Source organism: Phocoena sinus, chromosome 9 (genome assembly GCF_008692025.1).
Source record: "Phocoena sinus isolate mPhoSin1 chromosome 9, mPhoSin1.pri, whole genome shotgun sequence".
Taxonomy (NCBI): Eukaryota; Metazoa; Chordata; class Mammalia; order Artiodactyla; family Phocoenidae; genus Phocoena; species Phocoena sinus.
The window spans coordinates 80,486,540-80,511,818 of record NC_045771.1 but is presented as its reverse complement, the minus strand read 5'-3'; the positions used below and the strand labels follow the sequence as shown (position 1 = coordinate 80,511,818).

Genomic DNA, 25,279 nt, shown 5'->3' with positions numbered 1-25,279 from the left:
AATGTCACCTCTGCCTTGGATCTTTTCCTAAGTGTCCATAGTGCCACATCCACACCTGACCTGTCGGTTGAGACAATTTTCTTTTCCCATGGTTTCATACTACATTGTGATGAACACAATATATTATAACTATCTGTTCATATTACTGTATACACTGTAAGCCTATAGGCTTCGACAAGGCTAAGGCTATGATTTGTTCATCACCTATTAAGGTAGGCTCTGAATGAATATTTATTGAATTCAAAACACTAATTTTAGACACTTGGGGAGGAGAACAGAAGGTTGAAAATGCTTTCCATCTGAGATATTAAATATATTAAACAGCCTTCACAATTTTCAATAATACTGAAGAATATATGTGAAGCACTTGCTCTTACGTGTATGAGGCGGCCAGTTGCCCATCCTTTGACTTCGTAGGTGAAGGGCACACTGACAGTTAATGTTGTGCCATTGAACATGATGATGTATGTCCCTATCATCCCTGCTTCCACCTTTATCTCCACACCCACATGCTACAGTCTTAATACAATAACCAAAGTCATCTTTTTAAAACCGAATTTTGATCATGTCATAGTTCTCCTGTAAACTACCCAATGGCTTTCTATTTAATTCAGAGCAAAAACTAAAGCCCTTTATAAGGGCCTACAAATCCCTGCATGAGCTGGCCCTTTACCTCCCTTTTTGACTCCGTTTATTAGTCTCCCTATTGCTCTGTCTCCTCCAGCCACGTTGCCCTCCACTCTGAGGTTCTTCTAATATATCAGGTGCCCTCCTGATGAAACAGGGCCTTTGCACCTGCTGTTCGCACTGTCCAGAAAGCCATTATCCAACACTGTTACATGGCCTATTACCTCACCTCTGTCAAGTCATTTGCAAATGTCACTTTGTTGGTGAACTTCTTAGTAGGGCCTTCCATGACCACCCATTTAATATTGCAACCTTTCCCTGCAAGTCATCTCTCTTGTATTTTTCTCCTTACCATCAACTGATAGTTTAAAGAATGTTCTTACTTAGTCATATTATTATTATTGCTATCTTTCTCTGTTCTCCAGAGTACAAGTTTTACGAAAGCAGGACATAATAGATGCTCACTAAATAAGTTTCAAATAAATGAATAAAGCGTTATTTTAGTTAAAACCCAAGAAAATGAGGTAGAGTGCCAACAAAGCTGAGGCACCATGCTCCACTAAACTCTGATGGAAAAAAAATATATATATACACATATATATGTACATATGTATACACACACACACATATATATATATATATATCTGTCAACTGGAGCATTTTTCAGAAATCAAATTCCAGACCTTCTGCAGTGAACAGTTTTCCCTTTGCCCCATGCTTGTCCCAGAGCATGTGAAACTGTATTTAGAATTCCGATTTCAGAAGATGGTGTCAGTTAGTAGAAAGAACGAAGAGACCTGGATTTGGATCTGCCTCACGAGCTATGAGTAACCAGGAAAGTGATTAAACATTCTGTGTCTCAATGATCTCATCTATAAATACATTCTTAAGAATAAAATGGTACATTTTATAAAACGCAGATAGCAAATTCCTAGTTACTTGGCTGATGAATAAATGTGAAGCAGCTCAGCTTGGGAGGCAGGAATACCTGAGTTCAAACCTTGGGTCTGTAACTGACTTTATGAGCTCTACCTCTTTGAGTTTTAGTTTCTGCATTTGTAAGATGAGGATTCTTATGCCTAAGGTGCAGCTGTGAGATCCGAGAATAATAAGGTAAGGCACCTACCCCAGTTCCTGTATACAGTAGATGCACATTAAAGAACAGCCTCATCTCCCAAGTCCCTTCTATGAAGGCTTCTCCCCCAGGGTGTCATAATCACAATGCACACCACAATTAACCAGGTCGTCAAGCCAAGGGAAAATGCTCCCTTATGAAGTACTTATAAATTAGGCTTTCCATAAACATTTCTGGAATTAATAACATGTTACGTTTCATATGTGTTATTTCAGGAAGCAAGAAACTATAAAGTGCATATTTGAGAGAATTGCAGTGATCCAGTTTAGAAACCAGGTAACTGAATTGCTAAAAGCTTTCTAGAAATTTGGTTATGGAGCATTTCTACATATTAATTGGAGCAAAAACGTCATCCACCTGAATACATGATTTCTGGACAGCTCAGGAGAGTTGAGGGTGGATCTGTAAGTGGATTCCAGACTCAACAATAGCAGTTCAATAAAAGGATACGACAATCAAAATTTTTCAGAAAGGCTATGGGCTGACCGTGGCTTGTAGCGTCCAGGATGAGCCTTGACGGCCATTGTCAGGGATACTCTAAAAATGCATACCCACATGAGTTAAGAATTGGACTAGTTGAACTTAAACATCCTGTGCAATGGTCAAGATTTGATAATAAAATTATCTTGTATGTCTTATAGTAACTATAATAAATGCAAAAATGGTCCAAACTCTAAACGCTGAAAAAACTCTAAACAGACCCTAAAAAACTCTGAAAGAATACACACGTAAAGTCATTTTGCTCTGTGTACACAGCACGCACATTTAGCTTTTGACGAAGTCAGCAACTGTGTGTTTTGTTTTGTTTTAGATTGTGAATAACTCAATATATATTGTTATGTCTACAGAAATCAGGCACTACCTGATTATGATACAACTTGTCATGCATAGAGTAAACTCAAAATTTCTAGTACCAGTAAATATACCAGGGAAATTTGAATGTAGTTGAAAATAGGGAGTAAAATTTGGGGAAAAAGAAGTAGATTATATTAATATGATAAAGAAACTTAAAATTGAACACTACTGGATGCAGCATGTCAAAATGATTTGGTAAAGTTTTCCAAATGAGGCAGATTATACTAAGTTCCAAATCAGAAACAGAACATACTGAGTGAAGAAAACTACTGATGAAAGAATTACTGCTCTGTCTTCTGAAGCCATTCAACTGGAAGAACTATAGAATATTCCCAGGTCCTCTCCTGCCAAGTCAGTTACAATGGAATTTAAAAACCAGTTTTATCTCAGATTTGTGCAATGGAAAATACTTCAGTACTAAATCAATAATTTATTTCAGTGCAATGTACAGTAACTTTTTTGGACACGTATTTATTGTTATGATGTCATGAAAATTTAGGAGAATTTTCCTCTCCTGATTGCCTTTCTATATTATCTCTAATAGTCTTTGTTAAGTTGAGGTATCATCTTCCTCTCTAATAGCTATCCCAGGAACCTGGGATATAGAAATTTAGTCAGTTCCCAGAATGTACTTTACGATTCTCGACCAAAAACATGTTGGATTTTTAGTTTCACAACAGGCTAGGGGAAAAAAAGGCATAAAATGTAATTGTGCTCTACATGTAGAATCAGTCATTTAAACTTCCGAGGACAAAGGTTTCGTCTCCAGTGTCAAAATGAGGTACAGACTTTCCTGACTCACTATCTTATGAGTACCTATTAGCTGTCCTCTGTGTCCTAAGGCAGGCCTCTAGAATTTCTTCCCCTTATTCAACTTGTAACCCTCTCTTTCCTAAGGACCATTTCCCCAGTATTCACCAAGTCTATCACCCTTTAATATAACCAAATTTTCTTCTATTTTCTATTTTTCTAATTCCATTTTTGTACAAATTAAGTTCAACGCCCACATCAACAATGCTTTATCTGCCTTCCCTAAGCTTTACCTGCTTCACACCCTTGACCCCTCCCTACATAAAACCAGCTCCCTAGACCCGCATGCATCTATACAGTGTTTGCCACCAGCCTGTTCTGTATGTGTGCTTTAAATGCTGCCTAGCCTTCCATCAGTAAAAGCAGCCCAACTCGTTCCTCTCTCATTAGCTAGATAATTATAGAAATATAATCTCCACCACTAAACCTGCTTAGAAGGATAAAAGAGCTGATGCCTGTTTTTTGGACAACAGTGGAACCCCTGAGTTGATGTCTCACATATGACTTAATAGCTTTATCAACAACTGGTTTAATGTCGCTGCTACTGTTGTTTCAATTCTATTATCCATGTGTCTAAGATATATGTGATAATGCTGTTTAATTTCGCTATTTTTCTAAAACATTGCCTTGGGTGATACAATTTGAGACTATAATTTTACAACATGACGCTAAAATCATGAAGCCGAAAAAAGCTCCTAAGTTAAAATCTAATTCTTGGTTCCAAATGTTATTTATACATACATACATAATTTATTTATATATGTCTACAGATGTATATAAAAATCTACATGTATATGTATTTAAAAACCTTTATATATACATATACCTATACATATACACATATATATTTATATGTATATAAATCACATATAATAAAAAAAAACCCACTTTTGAAATGACAGGTACAGCACAATAGATTGTTTAATTTTTAAGTACCCAAATAAAGAATCATCTATTTACTGATGGCACACTGTATGCAAGACACCATGGTGTGAACGTGCAGCTATGAATTACCTCCTCTCTTCTTGTGTCGTGTCCTTTCTGCACAAACCAGATAACTTTTGCTTGTAAAGATCGCGGGGTACATTCCAGCAAAGTACTGTTGTTCTCTATGCCATAGGCCAATCGCTCCTCAGTCTTATCCAAAACATCCCCTATAACATAAATGTTAACATCAGCCTTGAGACTTTGATTTTACTGGTAAACAATATTTTTTAAAAAGATTCTTTACTCAGACCCCTATAGCAAAGCGAATAACTTTTATTACTCATTGTTAATTTCTATACAGGAGTTATTTAGGGAGAGTAGCATACCAAAATCTAGGCATTAAAAAGGCACAGCAGGCTATGGAGTGAGACAGAAAGAAGTAACTGGGAGTTTGGTTCCAAAGGATGTAACAGTCAGATCAGTAAGAAGGTGCATCAGTGTTAAATTCATGAAACATCAGTGGCAACATCCACTGATAAAGCGGGCAAGGTAAGTACCAAACAAATAAGCAAGGCATAGAACTAAAATTCATGATTACAACCAAAAGCAGAAAGCAGAAAGCAGAAATCAAGGAGATACGGCACTACATAAACAAAAGTGTGAGTGTTATCTTGACAATGGACTGCACTTATCCAGATATGGGGCTCCTGAAGGAAGAAAAGAGTACGAAACTGAACTAAGGACTTTGTGAACCAGAGCTTCTTGATTATAATCTGTATTTTGGCCCAGAAAGGCTCTCACTGAACTTGAACTCAAATGGGCATAGAGGCAAGTATACCTAACTGCAGTTTGGAATAAAAGCAAGTGGATTTGTTCTTTGTTGTTTTAACCAAGATCAAATTCAGTACTAGATCCCAGGATTTTTTTTTTTTCTATGTCTGAGTCCTCCTTGCATTCAAAACTGACCCCTAAATTTCCCTAAAACTATAATGCCACCTTTCTCTAGTTAATATTCTCAGAGGCTTACATCTTGCATCAAATCCAGAATCAGCCTGGGGTCTAGCAAACTGATCCCGGACCACAATCTCTGGATCTGTGTATAAATATCTCTGGTCTCCCAATCATGGTGCCCCTTCCCTCTGTTGCTTCCTGGTGAGCACAGCCTGTTCACCAACCACCATGATGGTGTAAAGAGTCAGGACGGTGGTTTTCCGTCTTGTCTGACTTCTTTACATTTGTCTACAGCTGAAAATTTCTCTCTTCCTTTACACATTGGACCACCTACCACCTTTCATCAGAAACCCAGTGAAAGAGTCGAAGTTTTTCACTTTATTCTATCCAAAGCTTAGCAGGTGACTTGATTCAAGTTAGATCACTCTTGATAAAATTACTGTAAGTTATAAAAGCACGGTGAAGATATTCCCATGGTTGAACTGGTGAAATAAACCCTGCAAATCACTGTGGCAACTGTCACCTAAAGTATGCAGCATTTTTGTTCTAGGAGTCCCCTTTTTGAATTCTAACAATAAAGCTTGGTGGGTAGGTAAAACGTTTTCCTAATTAGGAAAGATTATATATCAAATGCACAAAATCGTAACTACATGGAAAAACAGAATACTTTCACGAACATTGTTCTAGTGTGTATCAATCACAAAGAAAACAAGGACCCTGTTTAAGAAGCTGACAGTTTATCTTCAGTGCACACTCTAAGAAATCCATGGCAATCGATTTTCTATGGATTACCGACAAACTGCTGTCCAAAGCACTGCTGAGCTGCATTTCCATGCCGAACATCTTGTCTGCGGAACCGCCTGAAAGTAAGTAAATGCATTTAGGAGATGTTCAGATTTCAATTTTCCAGACTTTAAAAGATAGCCAACCGCATTAAAGTTTCAAGTAGTATTCTGCTACTGAAAAAACTGATCAGCCATACAAAACCAGGATACAATCCAAGTTTCATAGTTTTCCATATTTCCATTGAATGTTATTCAATGGATAAGATCTATAGAAAACTGTTTTTTAAATCGTCACATGAGTTTGATTATAATTTAAGAAGGTTCTCTTTACATTTCGTTAAGAATTTAGTTAAACAAGAAGTCTTCTAGTTCAAAATGAGTGTCTTGGGTGGTAAAGAATGTGTTCAGATAAAGACAATGGGATTTGAAGCAGACTACCTATTTGAGTAAAAATGCATAAAATTCCTATCTATATTAAAGTGCATTAAGTAAAGGTTTTTGGATCTAAATGTTTTGTTCTACAGACATCATGATCAATATGATTGCTAATAAAAATAAACTAATAATATACTCAATTTACTTTTATTCAGTTATAACATTTAGAAAGTATATGCCTCTGTTGAATGTGATGGTGCATTTACCTGTTTAACAGGATGTCTTACATATAGTAGAACTCAAGAAATATTGTACTTCTCCTCAATTTGCCTCTAAAAGGCAAATACGCTTCTAGTATATTTTCATGTTTTATAGTTCGCTTAGACATATAATTGACAAATGACAATATTCTTTATCCACGGAAAAAGAATTCCAGAACATATACCATGTTTCAAATTTGTAAGCACTGTACTCAGGAATTAAACAATGGAAATTATCATTATTAGTACTGGGAAGCTAAAATCAAGATCTTCAGCATATTAATTCAGATTTGAGATAAAAACAGAAGTATTACAATAAAAGCAGAAAATACTACTTGCTTCTCTAAATCATGGCATATCTTCAAGACTGAGGGAAAACCAGAAGGCAAAACAGAAGTTTTACCCCAGAGGGAAATGGGTGAGACTTCCAGACTGATAAAGAGATGCTTTAACCATATGCAATGATAAAATCTGGAAAAGGGAACCAGATTCAAATCCCAATGCCACCACTCATGTGCTACATGAACTTATACATACCCCTTGCCTATCCTGGTTCTGTGTGTCTTCCTTCGTAAAATAAAATTGGGCTGGGCTTCCCTGGTGGCGCAGTGATTGAGAGTCTGCCTGCCGATGCAGGGGACGCGGGTTCGTGCCCCGGTCTGGGAAGATCTCACACGCCACGGAGCGGCTAGGTCATGCCTGGCCGCTAAGCCTGCACGTCCGAAGCCTGTGCTCCGTGGCGGGGGAGGCCACAGCAGTGAGAGGCCCGCGTACAGCCAAAAAAAAAAAAAAAAAAAAAAAAAAAAAAAAAAAAAATTGGGCTAACTGACCCCTAAATTCCAGTCTCAATTTTTTTTTTTTCATTCTAGCTTTTCCTCAAGTTCACCAAATAGTGATATTGGAACGTTATGTCAAGAGATGGAGTGCTTCCTCACACATGAGTTCAGATCCTAGTTAAGAACGCAATACTTAAACAACCATTTAAGTATTTTCCTATATTGAAAGCTAGGACAGATGAATATTTCCAATCGATTTTTAGGATTATGATCTGTGTGTGAAAGCATGTTTAAAAAAAGATAGATTGTGGATTAGAAAACCTTACCTAAAGACCTGAGATTTTAGAAAGTTAAGATTAAAACTGCCACACGGATCATTCTACTGAGCTAAACTGAAAATAAACATTGACAGAAAAGTAAAGAGCAAAATTTAAAAGTTTTAGACCTCTATATTATTTTATACTAGCGTCAACATCTATTATACAACTGATAGCAGCTCTAGATGAGAATAAAAGGCTGTTGTTAATTCCTCACTTCACTGAGTATTGCTTTGGTATTGGGAATCCCAAGCCTGCTGATGAATAATGAATAATGGAACAGGAATAAATCAATGAAATGGGAAATAGGTTCCACTTTGCAGAAATGATATTGTATCATATTTATTACACAGACGATTTGAGAATAAAGGGAACTACAATCAGCTAATACTAGATAAGCATTGTGGATAGGTGTACACAAATTTTGTTTAAAATCACTGGAAACATGCATTTAAAAAGAGAGATATCACATTCTCCAACAAAGCTTCAGTTCACTTTATACTATCCTAAAATAGCTGTTCTTTACTTTAGCATTTAAAAAAGAGTGTATTAAAAGCAGGAGTTTTAGAAAGGTTAAGCAAAGTTGTCGTTTATTCTCCAAGTCGCATATTTTTCTTATATCTCTTGCCTCTTGGAAACTTTTAAAGAGAATGCTGGAAATAGACGGAATACAAGAGCAGGGGGGAAGAAAAAGACCTAGCTCTAGAAATTATAGTGTATTTTGGAAGACTATTTTAAACAAGTGGTTTGAATTGCGAATTAATGTTTTTCCTCTGTTGGTCCATTTTCACTCCGTGAACAGAAGGGTATTTATTTTAATGACCAGTTTTCAATTTCTGCTGCTAGTCAGATCTGAAGCAAAAACGATCTGCTATAAAAGCAAACTATTTTCCCTTTATGTCCTGGAACTTATCCAAAAAGTTCTCCTCCAGGGGTGGGCGACGGTTCACAAGAGTGACGCTCCTGGAAGATCTGCATTACATGTCACTGAACTGAACTAATTCACTTACGAGTGTGGCTCCTGACTCCAGCATCTCAGTCCTTCCTGTCTATGATTTTGCCTATTCATTTAACTTTTTCTAAATAACTCTTTTTGTCCACCCTTTTAAATACTATCTTACAAACTTGTGCATGTACAATCTTACAAGATGTACTGTACACCAAGACATACTTAGCTATGGAAACTGCTCAGTTAAAATTCTTCATCGCTCTTGCATGCCTAATACGAAACCTTGCTATTCGGAAGTATTTGATGCAAGGCTTGTAAACATATTGATTTTTGCTAAAAACAATAGGGTAAATAATATTGTTACTTTTGGTAAAACTACCTTTCTGCCCTTAGATCCTACCACTTCACTCCTAACCTGTGGAACTACACGGCTTTCCCAGAACATTCTGTGCCTCTGTACAAACAATTAATTCTCTTTAGCTGTTATCTCCTTATATCTCTACCTTCAAGACTGAGCTCAAAGGTTGGGTTCTTTTGAGAATTAAATAATGTGTTATGTGTATTGCACTTAGTCCAGTACCTTACACATACTAAGTGCTCAGTGGTGAGCTATCATCCTTATTTACAATTCCATTCTCCACTTCAGGTTCTGATTTCCTACAGACAGGGGGCTGTGACTGTTTATTCATACCCCTTTAACACGGTACAGAAACTGGCTTAATGAGTGAATAAATCATAAAACAATATTTTCAATTAATAACATGGCTATATTCCTCAAGAACTGCTTTCAAATATCATTAAGCATTTGTACAAAATCAATTAACTCACTCAATTCTTTAATACAGTTGGTAAATTATTTAGTTCACAAATGTCCTCTCAAAGCATCTTTTTTTTTTTTTTTTGCAGTACGCGGGCCTCTCACCGTTGTGGCCTCTCCCGTTGCGGAGCACAGGCTCCGGACACGCAGGCTCAGCGGCCATGGCTCACGGGCCCAGCCGCTCCGCGGCATGTGGGATCTTCCCAGACCGGGGCACGAACCCGTGTCCCCTGCATCGGCAGGCGGACTCTCAACCACTGCGCCACCAGGGAAGCTCCTCAAAGCATCTTTCTGCTATCTGCTTAGTATATATTTAAACACTCATTGCAATGTTAACTTAGCTAAGGTCAAATTAACAAACATTTGAATTAGTGACTAAGTGTTTTTAAAAATGAGATTCTACTATACATGTAAACTTAGGAAAATAACAACTGCATTAAATTAGATTAAATTAGATTTTGAAAAAGGTTTAAAGAAAAGTAGCCCAAAGTGAAAGAGCAAGAGTAAATGAAATTAATAAAAGTTGCTTTTCAGTAGGGCAACTGTATATGAGTCTATATTTTTGCTTTATATTATCTTTAGTCACTTTATCAAGTGAAAAAGATAATTGATTATTCTATAATAAAAATATTTTCCCTTATTTTTGTCCCCAAAGAATGCACAATTTCTTCTGACCTGAGTGAAGATCCTTATTCTTTAAAATACTTTCTGTACCTCAAGGTCTCCTGTTCAAAGAATCCCAGGATTTACCTTCTCTAACAAGTAGCAATGACCCCACTGAATTGTCGATATTAGAGTTTGGAGGTCTTTAAGTACCTTTCATTTGTGTTGAATTAAATCACACATTTCATTAATTATACAGGTCATGCATTTGCCTAGGAGTTAAAATATTCACTTTCAAAATGAAATAAATGAAGACCAGCTGGTCGGGAGGACACAGGGCAAATGCAGGATGTATTTTAGAATTTATTTATTTATTTTCCTTTTAAGTCTTTGAATTCCTCACGTGTGGGGTGGCTAGCCATTTCCACATTTTACGTTTATCTAAATTGGTTTCATGTCTTGCAGCAAAAGTTTCAGGAGGGGGAAGAGTTGATTGAAAGCCGGAGGAAAACTAAAACCCCAGCAGCCTGCTCATCCCAGTCTCTACACAATAATTAATGGGAGTTATTTTTCAGTAAAATGTGGATGTTTCAAAACTTATATTATGAACAAAATAGGACTATGATGATTAGGAGGTTGGGATTAACATATAAACATTACTATATATAAAAGGGATAATCAACAAGGACCTACTGCGTAGCACAGGGAGCTCTACTCAATACTCTGCCATAACCTATATGGGAAAGGAATCTGAAAAAGAATAGATATACCTAAAGTCTATGTACACCTGGATCAAGTTGCTGTACACCTGAAATAAACACAACATTGTAAATCAACTATATTCCAATATAAAAACAAAAAAATCAAAGTTACTTTGGAATAAATGGAAAATCACTAAAAAGAAACAAACAAGCAAAAAAAAAAAAAAAAAACCACGGTTATTTTCATGGAATGGGTACAAAAAGAGAAGAAAATAGTGTTAGGTTTGTTTCTCTAAATAAGGGAAAGATTCCATGGAAGACTCTGTCTCACCGTTTTGCATGTGTGCCTGTTGGGTAATACCGGGAGCAGGATATGCCATCCCAGGCGCAGTAAGGGTCTCGAGCCAGGCAGCAGTCTGCACAAGCACTTCCATACATGTCACACTGATGGAATCTGACTTGGGCCACGGCAGAAGCAGATCCAATATAGAGCTGTTGCTAAAGACATCAAGGAAGAGAGAGGCCACTAGTAGAAATGGGCAGAATTCTCAGTGAGCTCTTACACCTGGATTTTCACATTCCTACACGATCGCCTCTGTGGATACTCACTTAAATGACTGCAGTCACTCAAGACAGATAATGGAACACTGACACTTTCACTTTCTCCAAGATCTGAAATACTTTTACAGGTTTGGATGCATGAGTAATAAAATTGCTAGGGCAAGGCTGACAAACATCTCAAGAAGTTGACTACTTTATTCATTATCTAAGTACAGTCTTCCGTCATCTAACACTGTAGGTCTTTTTAAAACATCTCTAGGAATGTCCAGTAGGAGACTGGAAAAGTAAATGGGCTTTTTTTGCATTTTTAATTGAGATACAACTGACACATAACATTATATTAGTTTCAGCTGTACAACATAATGATTCGATATTTGTATACACTGTGAAATGATCACAATCAGTCTAGTTCACCGCCTTCACCACACACTACAAATCTACAAATTTTTTTTTGTGATGAAAACTTTTAAGATCTACTCTCTTAGCAGCTTTCAAATACACAATACAGTATTGTTAACTATGATCACCATGCTGTACATTATATCACCGGGACTTACCTATTTTATAACTAAAAGTTTGTACCTTTTGATAACCTTCACCCATTTCACCCAGCCCCTGCCTCTGGTGACTACCAATCTGCTCTCTGTATCTATGAGCTTGTTTTTGTTGCTGCTGTTGTTGTTTGCCAATAGTTCACATATAAGTGAGATTATATGGTATTTGTCTTTCTCTGACTTATTTCACTTAGCATAATGCCCTCAAGGTTTACTCATGTTGTCACAAATGGGAGGATTTCTTCCTTTTTTATGGCTGAATAATACTCCATTGTGTGTGCATATATGTATGTATGTGTGTGTGCGTGTGTGCACGTGTGTGTGTATATAAAATTTGTTTATCCAGTCATTCATAGATGGACACTTAGCTCATTTCCATGTCTTGGCTATTGTAAACAATCCTTCAATGAACATGGGGGTGCATATACCTTCTTGAGTTAGTGTTTTTGTTTCCTTTGGATAAATACCCAGAGGTAGAATTGCTAGACCATATGGCAGTTCTATTTTTAATTTTTTGAGGAACGTCCATACTGTTTTCCATAGTGGCTGCACCAATTTACATTCCCACCAACAGTGCACATTGACATATAACGTAGAAAAGTGATGTAGATATATAGAGAGTGATGTGGAATAAACTGTAAGATATGTTATTAAGTAAAAAGTAGAAGTAGCAGAACAATCAACATCCCATGTTCCCATTTGCCTAAACATAAAAGGTTATTTATAAATAAATGAGGTAATACATGCAACAACTACTTCTGAAGAAATTTACACCAGAAGCTGGTTCCAGTAAAGTAGAAAAGAGGTTTGTGTTTCATTGTACACTCTTTTGTATTACCATCATTACCATTGTTTTTTGCAAAAACATTACCAAAAAAACATCATGGAATAAGGTCCTATCATGGTTGTAGAGGTAAACCTACTCTTGTCAACCTTTCTAAAACCAGAAAGTGAAGAAATCTATTACCTGTAAACCACTATGTATTTTTGTCAGAATAAAACTGTAACTTGTAAATAAATAAGCCCACATACTTAAGCTTTCTATCCTTTGACCTTATCTGATAATATAGAACACACACACACACACCCACACACACAACTTACTCTCTTTGATGAAATCTCCATAGAAATAATCGGAACTGGAACCTGAAAAATTAAGAAAATACGTGCCCTTTTTAGGAATAAAAATATAGAAACATACCTTAGTGTGGTTATAAATTACCTGAAATCATACTAGGTATGTGAGTTGTTTGCTGCCAAACAGTCTACAGCGTTCATTTTAGTAAATCAAAAGGAAAATACACTTAAATAAAACACAGCTTTCTTTTAAAGTATATTTTCTAGTAGAGTAGGACAAAATGTGGATGAGAAGAGTAGTGAATAATCTAAGCATCTTATAGTTTGTCTCTGGATTATAATTTTTGTGTTTGCATTTGAATATTACTCATGCTCTGGAAACTCAAATATCTTTAAATAAAATAATAAAGTCAGAGTGTTCTTTCTTATAAAGAAAGCTGAACCATTAGAAGTAAAACAGTTACGTCTTTGAATAGGTCTTACTGCCAATAAACCATGTGATCTTTCATTGTTTTAACCCAGGCCTAAACAAAATACTTTTCTGTTAGAGTTCAAGTTCCATGAACCCAGAATGCTTTGAAAAAGACGCACTGCCGTCATCACTGTCTCAGAATTGCACCAGAGGAAGGATGAATCTACGGGATAGTTTGAGAGCCTATGTGCAATTCTAGGGATGGTGACTGACACGACAGCGTCTCTAAGGACACCACCAAGTCAGTCAATTCTGCAAGTGGAGAAGCCATAGGCAAGTGGGATCCGCTCCGTGGATAATTACCCTTCAAACAATTATTTTTTGAAAGAGAAAAACTGATCCTCTCTATTAAATTTTTAAAACTATTTTAAACTACAGAACCATATACACAGGCGTGCATTTATTCTTTCAAAACACAATGTTTCTTAAGGGTTTATATGAACAAGACATTGCGATGAATGTGGTTAATATGAGAGCTATGATTCCTAATATGAAATGAAATCTTACAGAGGTCCGATACGCAAACTAAACAAAAGCACAGCTGCTCTGGTTGAGATAAGAATGTGGTTAGCTTTGTGCATAGCTATGGGGAATCTAATCTCCAGAAGAGCCTACGCGAAATAAACTGTTTCTCATCAAAACTGTTTTCATATACATTCATCACCTACAGACACAATCTTCATTACTTGCACATTGTGTTCTTGCACATTTGCTTACCTGCCAAAATTTATTTGTAACTCCAATATCAATACTTGTGTTTCGCAGTCATTCACAGCCATGTGTGTGCTCAGAATGGCAAAAACTCTGAGTTGCCCAACGTGTACGTTCCCAGATGACGTCGGTCAAGGTGATACCCTGCCTTCTTGTTTCAGCTCTCATACTGTAAACAGGTATCCTTTGCATGGTCTATTTAGTGCCCCATTTTCATACTGTTGTGCTTTTTGTTAGCGATTGTGTTGATTAGAAGGCCCCTAAGCATAGTGCTGAAGTGCTGGCTCGTGTTCCTAAGCTCCAAAAGACTCTGGTGTGCCTTATGAAGAAAACATGTTTTAAATAAGCCCTGTTCAGGCATTAGTTATAGTGCTGTTAGCCATAAGTTCAACGTTAAGTAATCAACTATGTATACTAACTAAGGTGTCTTTAAACAGAAACACACATAAAACAAGGTTATGGATTGATAAGTTGACAAAAATGTCGTGACTGGAGACTCTCAGGAACTTAACCCTGTATCTCCCCTAGGAGCAATGATTACTAATTAATTCGGCGTTCAGGGTGACTTCAAAGACAGTAAGTGCCACAAATGTTGAGACTTACTGTGTGTGTGTGTGTGTGTGTGTGTGTCAATATGTACAATTGTTTGCGTCATGTCTAATCTTTCCATTATCGTTTTGTAGTTTTCTCTCTTTTGGTAAATTCTCTGTGTAAAGTGCATGCCATAAAAAAGCAGTCTACTCACCATACCACGAAGTCCACAACATGAAATCTACTGCTATTTTTTAACTGTCTATATCGATAGTACATTTGTTCAAGATGATACATTGCAATAATGATTCTAGAATTCACTTGTGGGATAAGTGTCATTTCTTTATGTCACAGTTCATATAATGAAATTCTTTTCATGCTTGGTAAATACTGGCCTCTTCATCTGAACAGTCTATGAGAATCAAATAGATGTATCAGAATTTTAAATCATTCTTCAATTCACAGAATTCACAATATACCTGTTAGAAAAAAACTGTCTGTAATACATAAATGTTGGCTATATTTTTCACTAAAAATACCTTGAATATCTGAAGTTCTTCTAGAATTACTTCTTCCATTGATTCTGTTTCTTGGTTGTAAATCGTGATTACTTTCAGCACAATTCCATTATCTGTGAGAAAACAAAAGAGATAAACTAGAAGCTTTGTCACAACCTGGTTTTCAAACAATTAAAAACAATGGAGAGACCATAAATTCAAATAAGATTTGAAATCTAGATGTATAAAACATTTAATCATTGCTGGTGAAAACAATATGACTACTTACATATTCATATTCATTATTTCAAAAATTTGATTCAAAAATCCAGTTAAAGGTTCAGAAATCAAAATGTCTTTTGGAATTAATGAAATATAAGACAGATGGCAAATTATTCTAGCTTCTTCTGTGATGTATGATGAAAGAAAACTTTTTACCTAAAGCTACCTTCCCTGTAAGAAACTATACCTTTAATCTTATGGAACCTTCCAAGCAACGCATTATGGAAATTTATATAGATAGATAGATAGATAGAACATGTTTATATCTATATATACTTTATTTTTTCCTTCCGGTTTTAATGAGATATAATTTACATACAGCACTGTATAAGTTTAAGGTATACAGCATAATTATTTGACTTACATACATCATGAAATGATTATCACAATAAGTGAACATCCATCATCTCATATAGACACAAAATAAAAACAATTTTTTTCCTTGTGATGAGAACTCTTAGAATTTACTCTCTTAAAAAGTTTCATGTAACATACAGCACTGTTAATTATATTAATCATGGTGTACATTATATCCTTAGTACTTATTTATCTCATAACTGGAAGTATGTAACTTTGACAACCTTCATCCAATTCTCCCACCCCTCACCTCCAGTAACCACAAATTTGGTTATATACACTTTTAATAAAAATTTCAAGCATACGCTATTGAGAGAATAGTATAATGAGTCCTCCTGTACAAACCATTTAGCTTCCACAATTATCAATAATTTTATAAATTTATATTCACCTTTTAAAACTCATTATTTTTATTATTTCTGATATTCTGACCTTGTTATTTCCAATGAAAAATTTGATAAGACGCTAATTTGCTTGCAAGAAAGATTTGGTGTAGTGGCTAGAAATAACTTAGGGAAAAAAAGCACGTTGGAGGTTCTGATCCAAGAGTTTCTATGGTATTTAAGCAATTTGATTAAAAATTATGAAATCTTGCGGTTGGGTTAATAAAATTTGATTAAAATAAAACTAATAACAATTACCTGTATCATACATTAAAAGGAACCAAAATTATCATATCAAGCACACATTATAAATATCCCACAATTATTATATCAAGTAAAAAGCAAAGATGAAACTCAAATTATCAATTTGCAACCAGTGATTTTGCAATAAGGACTATATAGCATTAAAGCAAGTGTCTGGTAAATTTGGGGAAAAATAACTATTTTGTGGGATTTTCCAATGCTGTACTCATCACACATTTATCAAATATGTTCTTTGTGCTGAAAAGCTGTGGTTCAATATAACAATATCTTTACGTTAAACATAGGTTACAAGAGAGTGTAAGTATATACCTGATATTTCTGGAATTCTCTCAAATAGCTTTGGTCAATCTAATAAACAAGTATTTCTGAAAACATTCTTGGACTTATATATGACTTCTCATTTAAAAATAACATACTTTTTTCTATGATTAATTTTATCAAATATTACTCTTGCTTATGGAATTCTTTTTTTTTTTTTTTTTAAACTCTGTTGGACATCACTACAAGTGAATTCATGGCCAGGTAACTTTAACTTTGTTAAAGAAATCTGATGCTTTGTTGATCTTGAACCCACAGTGTAGAGCACATTACTGACCTCCTAAAATAAATGAATGAAATACAGCCTGCACCAGAGATCAATTTCTGGAAATCCGATGAATATCTCCTTACTTAAATCTTTGCTTTTTCAGAAAGCATGACTGGAAAAACTCAAGCACCAATATTAATGTTATATCCTAATTCCTGATTTGGGCATATGCAATGTCTCTTTAGAAAATGTCAATGATTAAAGTTAAGTATGGTAGAATGTTTCCTCTTCTAAATAGGATCTGCTGTAGCAATTACCATGATGCATATGAAAAAAAAGAAATGATCATTTTAAAGATTCTTTAAATGACTATATAATTTTAAAGTACTTGACAGAATTTGATACATATTACCCTGGATGCTAAAAGATTGCAAGTTCTCTTCCACAAGCTAGATCTAATGCACAGCATTAACTGAAATTACAAATTTATTTGAAATATTCACTTTTAGCATATTTATTACACTTTGTTTTATTAATGCAGGATATTATAGCTTTGGTCTAAAATTTTATCTCCATTATGTGTAACGCTTGGCTTGTTTGGGACACATGGTTGACTTCTGATGGGGCCTGATAAGCATCGTTGAGATTACAGATTTAGGTGAAATTACCTAAACCTCACCTAAAGACTGAAAAATCTTGAGACCTTGCTGAGCAGCCAAAGGTAGCAGTGGACCTGGGGGAGTAACAGGATATCCTTGTATGGCACCCTACTTCCTCTGTGAGTTCTTTTTGGAACCAACATTGTTAATTGTTTGTTAACATCAATTACTCGTTACTTTATGTATTCATTTGTTCAAATGTATTAAGTATTGACCATGTGTCAGGAATTATGTGCTGTAACTACCCCAAATCTTCTCTTCCATTGCAGTAGACAGGTAGTATGTAAATGAGCCAATGGGTCAACCAGGGTTTTGTTGATAGGTGGTGTTTTTTTTAATGTAATAATGTTATTGATTTTAAGGTTCAATTTAAATGTCTCTCTGAGTACTCTCTAATCTCTTTACCTGTCCCAATGAACAAGACATCATATTGGCCATCCTCGGCTTCCACTCGATCCACTGCTATTTGTTTCAGGTTATACTTTCCATCTGTTTTCACCAGTATTGGTTTTTTATGGGCAGGTTTTATGGGCTGGTGCATAAGTGGATGGCTTCTTGCAAATCTGATGGCATCATCGGGGTAGTCTTTGGTGGTTCCGTACCTCCCTCCATTCACTTTGCTGGCACACTGAAATACAAACGCATGAGAGAATTTTTTCCCCCTGAAATCTAAAGAGCAAATTTATACTCAATTATGAAAAAAATTACAAAAACTGGGTATGTTCAGTTAATCAACTGTGCATTTAGCAATATTTAGTAACCATATATTCTTCATTACAGAAATAAAATCTGCATTAAAAATTGCATAGAGAGACTGAATTATTTCAAACATGCAGCAGTAGAAACAGACAGATAGTAGCGAAGTACTGAAAAAGTAAAGTATATGTAATACTGGTATAGTCTGGAGGTAATACAAACGTATAACATTATAAATATTCTAATTATTTTTCCTGCTTCTAAAATTTATTTTTCATATTTGTAAATTAAATTTTAATTTGCTATGAACAATATATGGTTTATAGCAAAACAAAGAGACCCTTTACTGTGCTAAATCTTCCCCCCAAATTCAGAATCACAACCGCACAACAGCTTTCCCATTATTGACACTGTGATTGGTGATGGTTCCAATTGGCTCACTGACTACAGAATTTTAGTGCTGTAACATTGAAACCTATTCAAATTCCGTCGTTGTTAAATAAGGAAAAAACCCTCTCTGTTCTACTGTAATCTGTATGAATTTATATTATTTTTGTATGAATTAGACCCAATAAATTGAGAAAACAAGAAATATTTGCCATAACATGTCTCAATTCTTAAATCACTGACTCTAAAAATAAATGTTCAACGGTACCTAAGTTACTTCTTGGAATACCTTTAACTGCGTTGATTCATGCTTGTTATCAAGCGCTCCCTCATTTCACATATTTTCCTCCAGAACCAGCAGCAATTGCAATGATGACCTTGATAAAAATTTTCCACTTCAGAGTATAAATACAGTAGTTTAGTAATCAGATTCTGCAAAGAGGGCATTTTTCATGGTTTGTTTTAAAAATTTGGGCCATATTTCTTAATTTGGCATGAATTTTTCACTTGAGTGTACTTTCATGATATATAACTGGAAACGTTTTGGACCAGCCTGGAAGCAAAAGCCACAGGAGTGGGTTTTCTCCATTTAAATTGTAATTTCAATCAATAGAGTGAAATCAAATATACTTTATGTCTTCCTGGAAGTAATAATTTTAAGCTAGTGAGAGAGAGTGATTGAAATGGTAAAGCCTCACACTTGTTAACGTAGGTAAGCTTTGTTTCCACTTTGAATTTTGGCTCTGCAAAAATGGTTTCTACTCGACTTGCAAGCACTTGTGGAACCAGCCTAGTGTTGGGTTTTCACCAGCTGCTCATAATAGTGTAGACCGTGACTTGCATACAAGTTCAGTATTTGTTCTCCATGGACAGCAGATACAATGATGCTACACTTTCCCAATCTAGTCGTGCACGGGACATATGATACAAAATCATCCTCATCATAATCATCATCGCGTGTGCCATTAAAAGCACAAGGTTTGGGCTTCCCTGGTGGCGCAGTGGTTGAGAGTCCGCCTGCCAATGCAGGGGACACGGGTTCGTGCCCCGGCCCGGGAAGATCCCACATGCCGCGGAGCGGCTGGGCCCGTGAGCCATGGCCGCTGAGCCTGCGCGTCTGGAGCCTGTGCTCTGCAACGGGAGAGGCCACAACAGTGAGAGGCCCGCGTACCACAAAAAAAAAAAAAAAAAAAAAAAAAAAAAAAGCACAAGGTTTGAATGGCTAGTTAGGGAGAATCTTAGTAGTATCAGTTAAGAGGCAAATGGTGGAACTCCTTATTCTCTAGCAACACAGCTAGCTGTATTGTCACTTTTCTTCCACAAGGCCAGCAAGGATGGCAAATGGGGTGCTCAAAATTCTGAAGAGCCAGAGAAAAAGCTTCCTCTTGACACGTTAAAGTGAGAAGTAGGGAGAAAATGTGGCCTAGGGAACTGAGAGCCTGACTCAAATATTATAATAAAAATTTGGTAACATTCTCTTGCATGGAAATCACACGTGGCACTAATTCTTCTGGAGAGGCTGAGAGGAATATAATGCTATATCCATCTCCTGGATACTTCTGTATTCACCAGTACCCTTAAAAATAAAATTTTAGTGAGAGCTACATAGAGAGCTAACATAGCAACAATAATATATAGTCTATAATGCTAGATTATATTCTTTTCATTAAATTATATTCTTTTCATTAAATAACAAGCATACATCTTGATGTAAGAAGTAATATTTCTTTACCTTGCAAGTAATCAAACATATTTGTAGGTACTGAATTTAACTATTTCACGCTAATTTAGTAAAGCATCTGAAACAATGAAAAGAATATTACTAAAAGAGTCTCTAAAAAATAAGAATACTTTGTTAAACGCCTAAACTTACAGAACCAGGTCTTGGATAAGGGACTTTTCCTTCATAGAGTGACCAGTGGTATTCAGGTCCTTCCTTATGTGCATACGGTCCATTAAAGGCTGCCCGGATACTGGACATGTGATAGACACATACAGCATGCCCTCTAAATATATTACTAAAAAAAAAAAAAAGATAAGTTACTATTCTGGAACAGACTAGGAGGTCACCGAGTCAAGCCCCGCAGACAACATAGATAAGGATGAAGTCTTTTGGATAAAAGACTTGCAATCTCTTAAGCACAGGATATTCTAGAGATATTAACTACTGCAATATTTCAAGTATGGAAACTCCAAAATTTACCATTTTTTGCCTATTTATTATAATAAATTGAAAATGACATTGTTAGAATCACAAAAGCAGTTGTGTCACTTCATTTTTTTCCAGTTAAATCTTATTTTTTTACTGAAGTATAGTTGATTTACAATACTGTGTTAGGTTCAGGTGTACAGCACAGTGATTCAGTTTTTCATATATATACACACACACACACACACACACACATATACATATATATATATATATATATATACACATATTCTTTTTCAGATTCTTTTGTGTTTTTATATTTTTTATTAAGATTTGGCCTTAATATTTTAAAGATTCATTCCCAAGTTGAGGAAGGCTTTATTTCCTTGTACGTTGTCCTCTCTTCCAAGTAGACAGTGTTTTCCTATTCACCATGCTGTTAATATTGCTATAAATTTTATTCAAATTTTATTACTTCTCTTAGTGTATATGATTTGAAGAACAATTTAAAGTCTAAAGAAAATTTGGGGCTTTGTTTCATTCTTTAGCTTGGGGTCACAGAAACATTTATAAGCCTGCTGTATATTCCTTCCTTCAGGTCACTGAAAACAGTGCTACATTGGAAAGGTTTACTGGGCTGCACCAGATTAATTTTGAGAAAAAGACTTACATTCTAAAAAACTCGGATTCTTTACCTGCAGAACTACTAGCAACTGAAATTATTTTTTTGATAAAAATTTCTACTTGTCGCAGATAAAGACAGTAGTTGACTAACTACAGCAAGTTTTATTGGGGGCATAAGATTTTGCAAAAGGACATTTTAGAATGATTTGTTTTAAAGATCTGGCTGCATTTCTTAATTTGGCATAATCTGAATGAATTCTAACACTTCCCTAGCCTCCTTATTGTGAGAATTAAAATAATTAGTTTGGGAAAGTGCTTTGCAAAATTTTTTTAAGTGTAACATTTCCTACATTCTGAGACACCTGTAGAACGGCAGTTATGTTACTGTCTGAGGACATCAATTCACACATCTTATAACACACCTTGAAGCAACTGGAAATGCCTGCAACAGTGAGAAAACCAGAGACAGTCTTTCAACTAACATGGCAATAAACCTTTGATCACCATGCTACGATATCAACCTTTACGTCAGGTAACAGCTGGCTAGCCTTTTTCTCACAATTATGTATAAATTGAACAGTCAAGATTGAAATTATGGAAGAAAATAATGTCTTGCCTTTGAAATCTCAGACAGATCCATTATGCTATCATTTATGAAAGCAGCTTATAAACTGATCATTATAACCCATAACAAAATCTATACTGATTATCCTATAGCTTATATTTATCATATAAAGCCGTGGATTTATCATGCAGTGTATAAATTCTTCACTGGCTTAAGGCAGAAGATGAAGTGTAAAAAGAAGTTAGGGATTTTCCATGGACTGTAATAGCTACCAATCTACATCAACATCTCCTTGCATCAAGGAATAACTGATAGCAAAACTGTTTCCATGTTTCCGTGATGAAGAAAAGGTCTCCTTACAATAGCAGGATACTTACCGAAAGAGCTTTATTATTTTTTTTTCAAAGTGAGCGTAATAAACTACCTGCTGAAAAAGTAAACAAAAACTATGTGGAGAGATCCTAAGCAAACAAGGTATACATGACTATAGAACAGTTTAAGGCCAATGCAATGCAAACGAGGAATTGAGTAATACCATTCTTTTCCTGTCAAGAGAACTGAAGTATATTCTTTATTTCTCATTCCAGTCATATCATCTCCACTCTGCCTTATTTGGAAAGACACTCAGGAAATTATATATATAAACTTTCAACCAAAACTGATTCTAATAACATTTTTTCATTCATGTATCAACACACGAAATATCTGATTCATTTTTCCAGCACTCTTCAATGGATACAAAATACAAAAGCATAAAAGAGAAAAATACTAGATCATAAGCCCTAAACTTGAGCACCTTTTTAAAATTTAAAACTCAGAGGGTAAATCATAAATGTGTGTTCTCTAAGAATCTACATAGGACCAAGACAACCAGAGTAAAGGAGTGAGCCAAGTGCTCTGTGATTAAGGAATCAAGGAGTGTTTCATGAAGACGGCAATTGACAAGTATTGGAAAAACTGATATAAATCAGCGTTAGAAGAGAAAGTAGATAAATAAAATCACAGTCACAGGGAAAGCAGAGACTGGGATTCTGACAAGGTATTATCTTGTCAAAAGCAGAGTTTGTGGGAATTTAGAGGAAAAACTTTCAATCCTGAATGGGGAATACTTGATAGAGAGCCTTGAAAGCCTGACTTGGACAATTGTATATGATGATTGAAAGAATTATCCTAGACTCTATAGGATGGAACTAGTACCTTAAAAACTGTATGAGAAAAAAAAAATCATTCTGTTGTAGATCAGAGAGGGAAGAACTTAGGACATTGAGCATAGGAGGACGCTGGCACTTCAAACAAAAACAAATAAGGATCTGGATTGAGATTGTGGCTTTAAACATCAAAGTACAACTGCAAACACAGGAGAACGAAGAGAAATTGGTGACTTATAAAGTACAGAAAGTGAGAACAACTCATTGGTCAGTAGTATTTTCAATTGCATATACGGTGAAGGGGTTTGGCATCCTTTGTTTCATGATGTTTTTTGACTGGCCATATAAATTTCTCACCTGGTAGTGTTGAAGAGTCCAAATATCACTGGGTTCTTATGATCTCTGGTATGCAGCAAAAAAACATCCTCTGAAACATTAAAGACCATTATGTTACTTAATATGTTTAGCCCTCGTTGCATGTGAAGAAAATATATTGTCATAAAATAGTTTAGAACCCATGATAGATTTTAAGATATAAATTTCCATATACAGTCATATAACAATGACCAAATCACAACACAGTGAGACTGATGACTGTTCAAGATGACTGTGAGCTGGGCCTCACGGAGGAAACTAGAGGCGCCGACTCTGAACTAACAAGAGGGGTCCTTCTGTTCCCACAACTCCCTTGTCTCCATACGTGGACCTGGCCAAGATGAAAAGAATAGAAACTTGCTCCAAGTTAGACAGAAGTCAATTACTGCAGAAAGCAAATCTTCCATATGTGCTAGAAACAGTGAGAGTTATATAAAGAAGCATATATATCGAAGAGGAAAATTTAGCTCTCCCAATAATATTTACCTAATTCATCAAAATATGTATCAATTCCATTCATTCCTGGTACTGAGCACACCAGTCTAGCTTTCAGGAAAGTACTCCACTTGTTCACTAGGATTCTCTGTCCTCCTACATCGTTCTGTAAAAAACAGAAAGCAGGTAAAGGGGTACCCAGAGAACTTTTATCAACAACAGATTTTGTACCATTAAACCTGCAGATGGCAAGAGTTACAGTTCTTTTATTTAATGTGAAAATTTGAGCATAATCTTCAAATAATATTAAAGATGCAATGCCCCATCAACTTTTTCTTTAGGTTTGCACATTCTGCCTTGTCAGTGTACTTCCCCCTGGCCCATTAAATACAGTTTCCAGGTATTAAACAACGTTAGTAGAGAGTAGAGTACACTTTCCTAAATAAAGTAGTAAGCTTTATGATACAGTAATGTTTATTATTATTTTATTGATAAATAATCTGCTTATCTCAGAAGTACAGAAGCATCCACTTCTTTTTCTTATTTTAGGGAAAGAGGCTTGAAATACTAACACACAAGCACACATACACATAACAGGCATACATATTTGCACACATACATAAAATACGTATGTGTGTATATGTGAATATATATACACATACATATATACTGAACATACGTATAAACATCTTCTTAAATTTATTCAAGTATCTTCTTAAATATCAAAATAACTTCACATTTATAACACTATCAGCATTCTCTCAACCGCGGTTGGTTCTGAATGTTCAGAAAACAACCTATCGGACTATGCCCAACAAAACTATATATGTTTTTCCTACAGAATCAACCATCTGAATTGTTGAAACATGCTTATGTAAATTATTTAGAATGTGGATTAAAGAAACTTGCAAGATTTTGGTGAAATTAACTTTTTAAAATGGAGCTCAAACTTCTGTGTAGGAAGGAGTATAGCCTAATTATAGGCCATTTCTTAGTAGGGCTTTGAAAATGGAGAAAATCACACAAAATGCAAAGCTCTTTTCAGATTAAACTTTCAGTAGATACGAAGTCTGAAGACTAGATAGTAAATACCAATTTTAGGGAGCCTAAGAGAATAGAAGAAAATATTTTACAGTAG

The 25,279-nt window shown here is 35.5% G+C and overlaps 1 protein-coding gene across 1 annotated transcript in view; it reads right to left on the bottom strand.

Annotated features, from left to right (window-relative positions):
• SEMA3E (semaphorin 3E) overlaps positions 1–25,279 on the bottom strand; it is a 260,800-nt gene that overhangs the window by 11,885 nt on the left and 223,636 nt on the right. The window contains exons 8-16 of the mRNA XM_032643034.1: positions 24,193–24,307; positions 23,689–23,758; positions 20,719–20,863; positions 18,168–18,390; positions 15,334–15,425; positions 13,108–13,149; positions 11,220–11,386; positions 6,098–6,165; positions 4,442–4,581 (exon numbers count right to left, since the gene is read on the bottom strand). Coding sequence (XP_032498925.1) covers positions 4,442–4,581; positions 6,098–6,165; positions 11,220–11,386; positions 13,108–13,149; positions 15,334–15,425; positions 18,168–18,390; positions 20,719–20,863; positions 23,689–23,758; positions 24,193–24,307 — 1,062 coding nt within the window. The remainder of the gene's footprint in view (positions 1–4,441; positions 4,582–6,097; positions 6,166–11,219; positions 11,387–13,107; positions 13,150–15,333; positions 15,426–18,167; positions 18,391–20,718; positions 20,864–23,688; positions 23,759–24,192; positions 24,308–25,279) is intronic.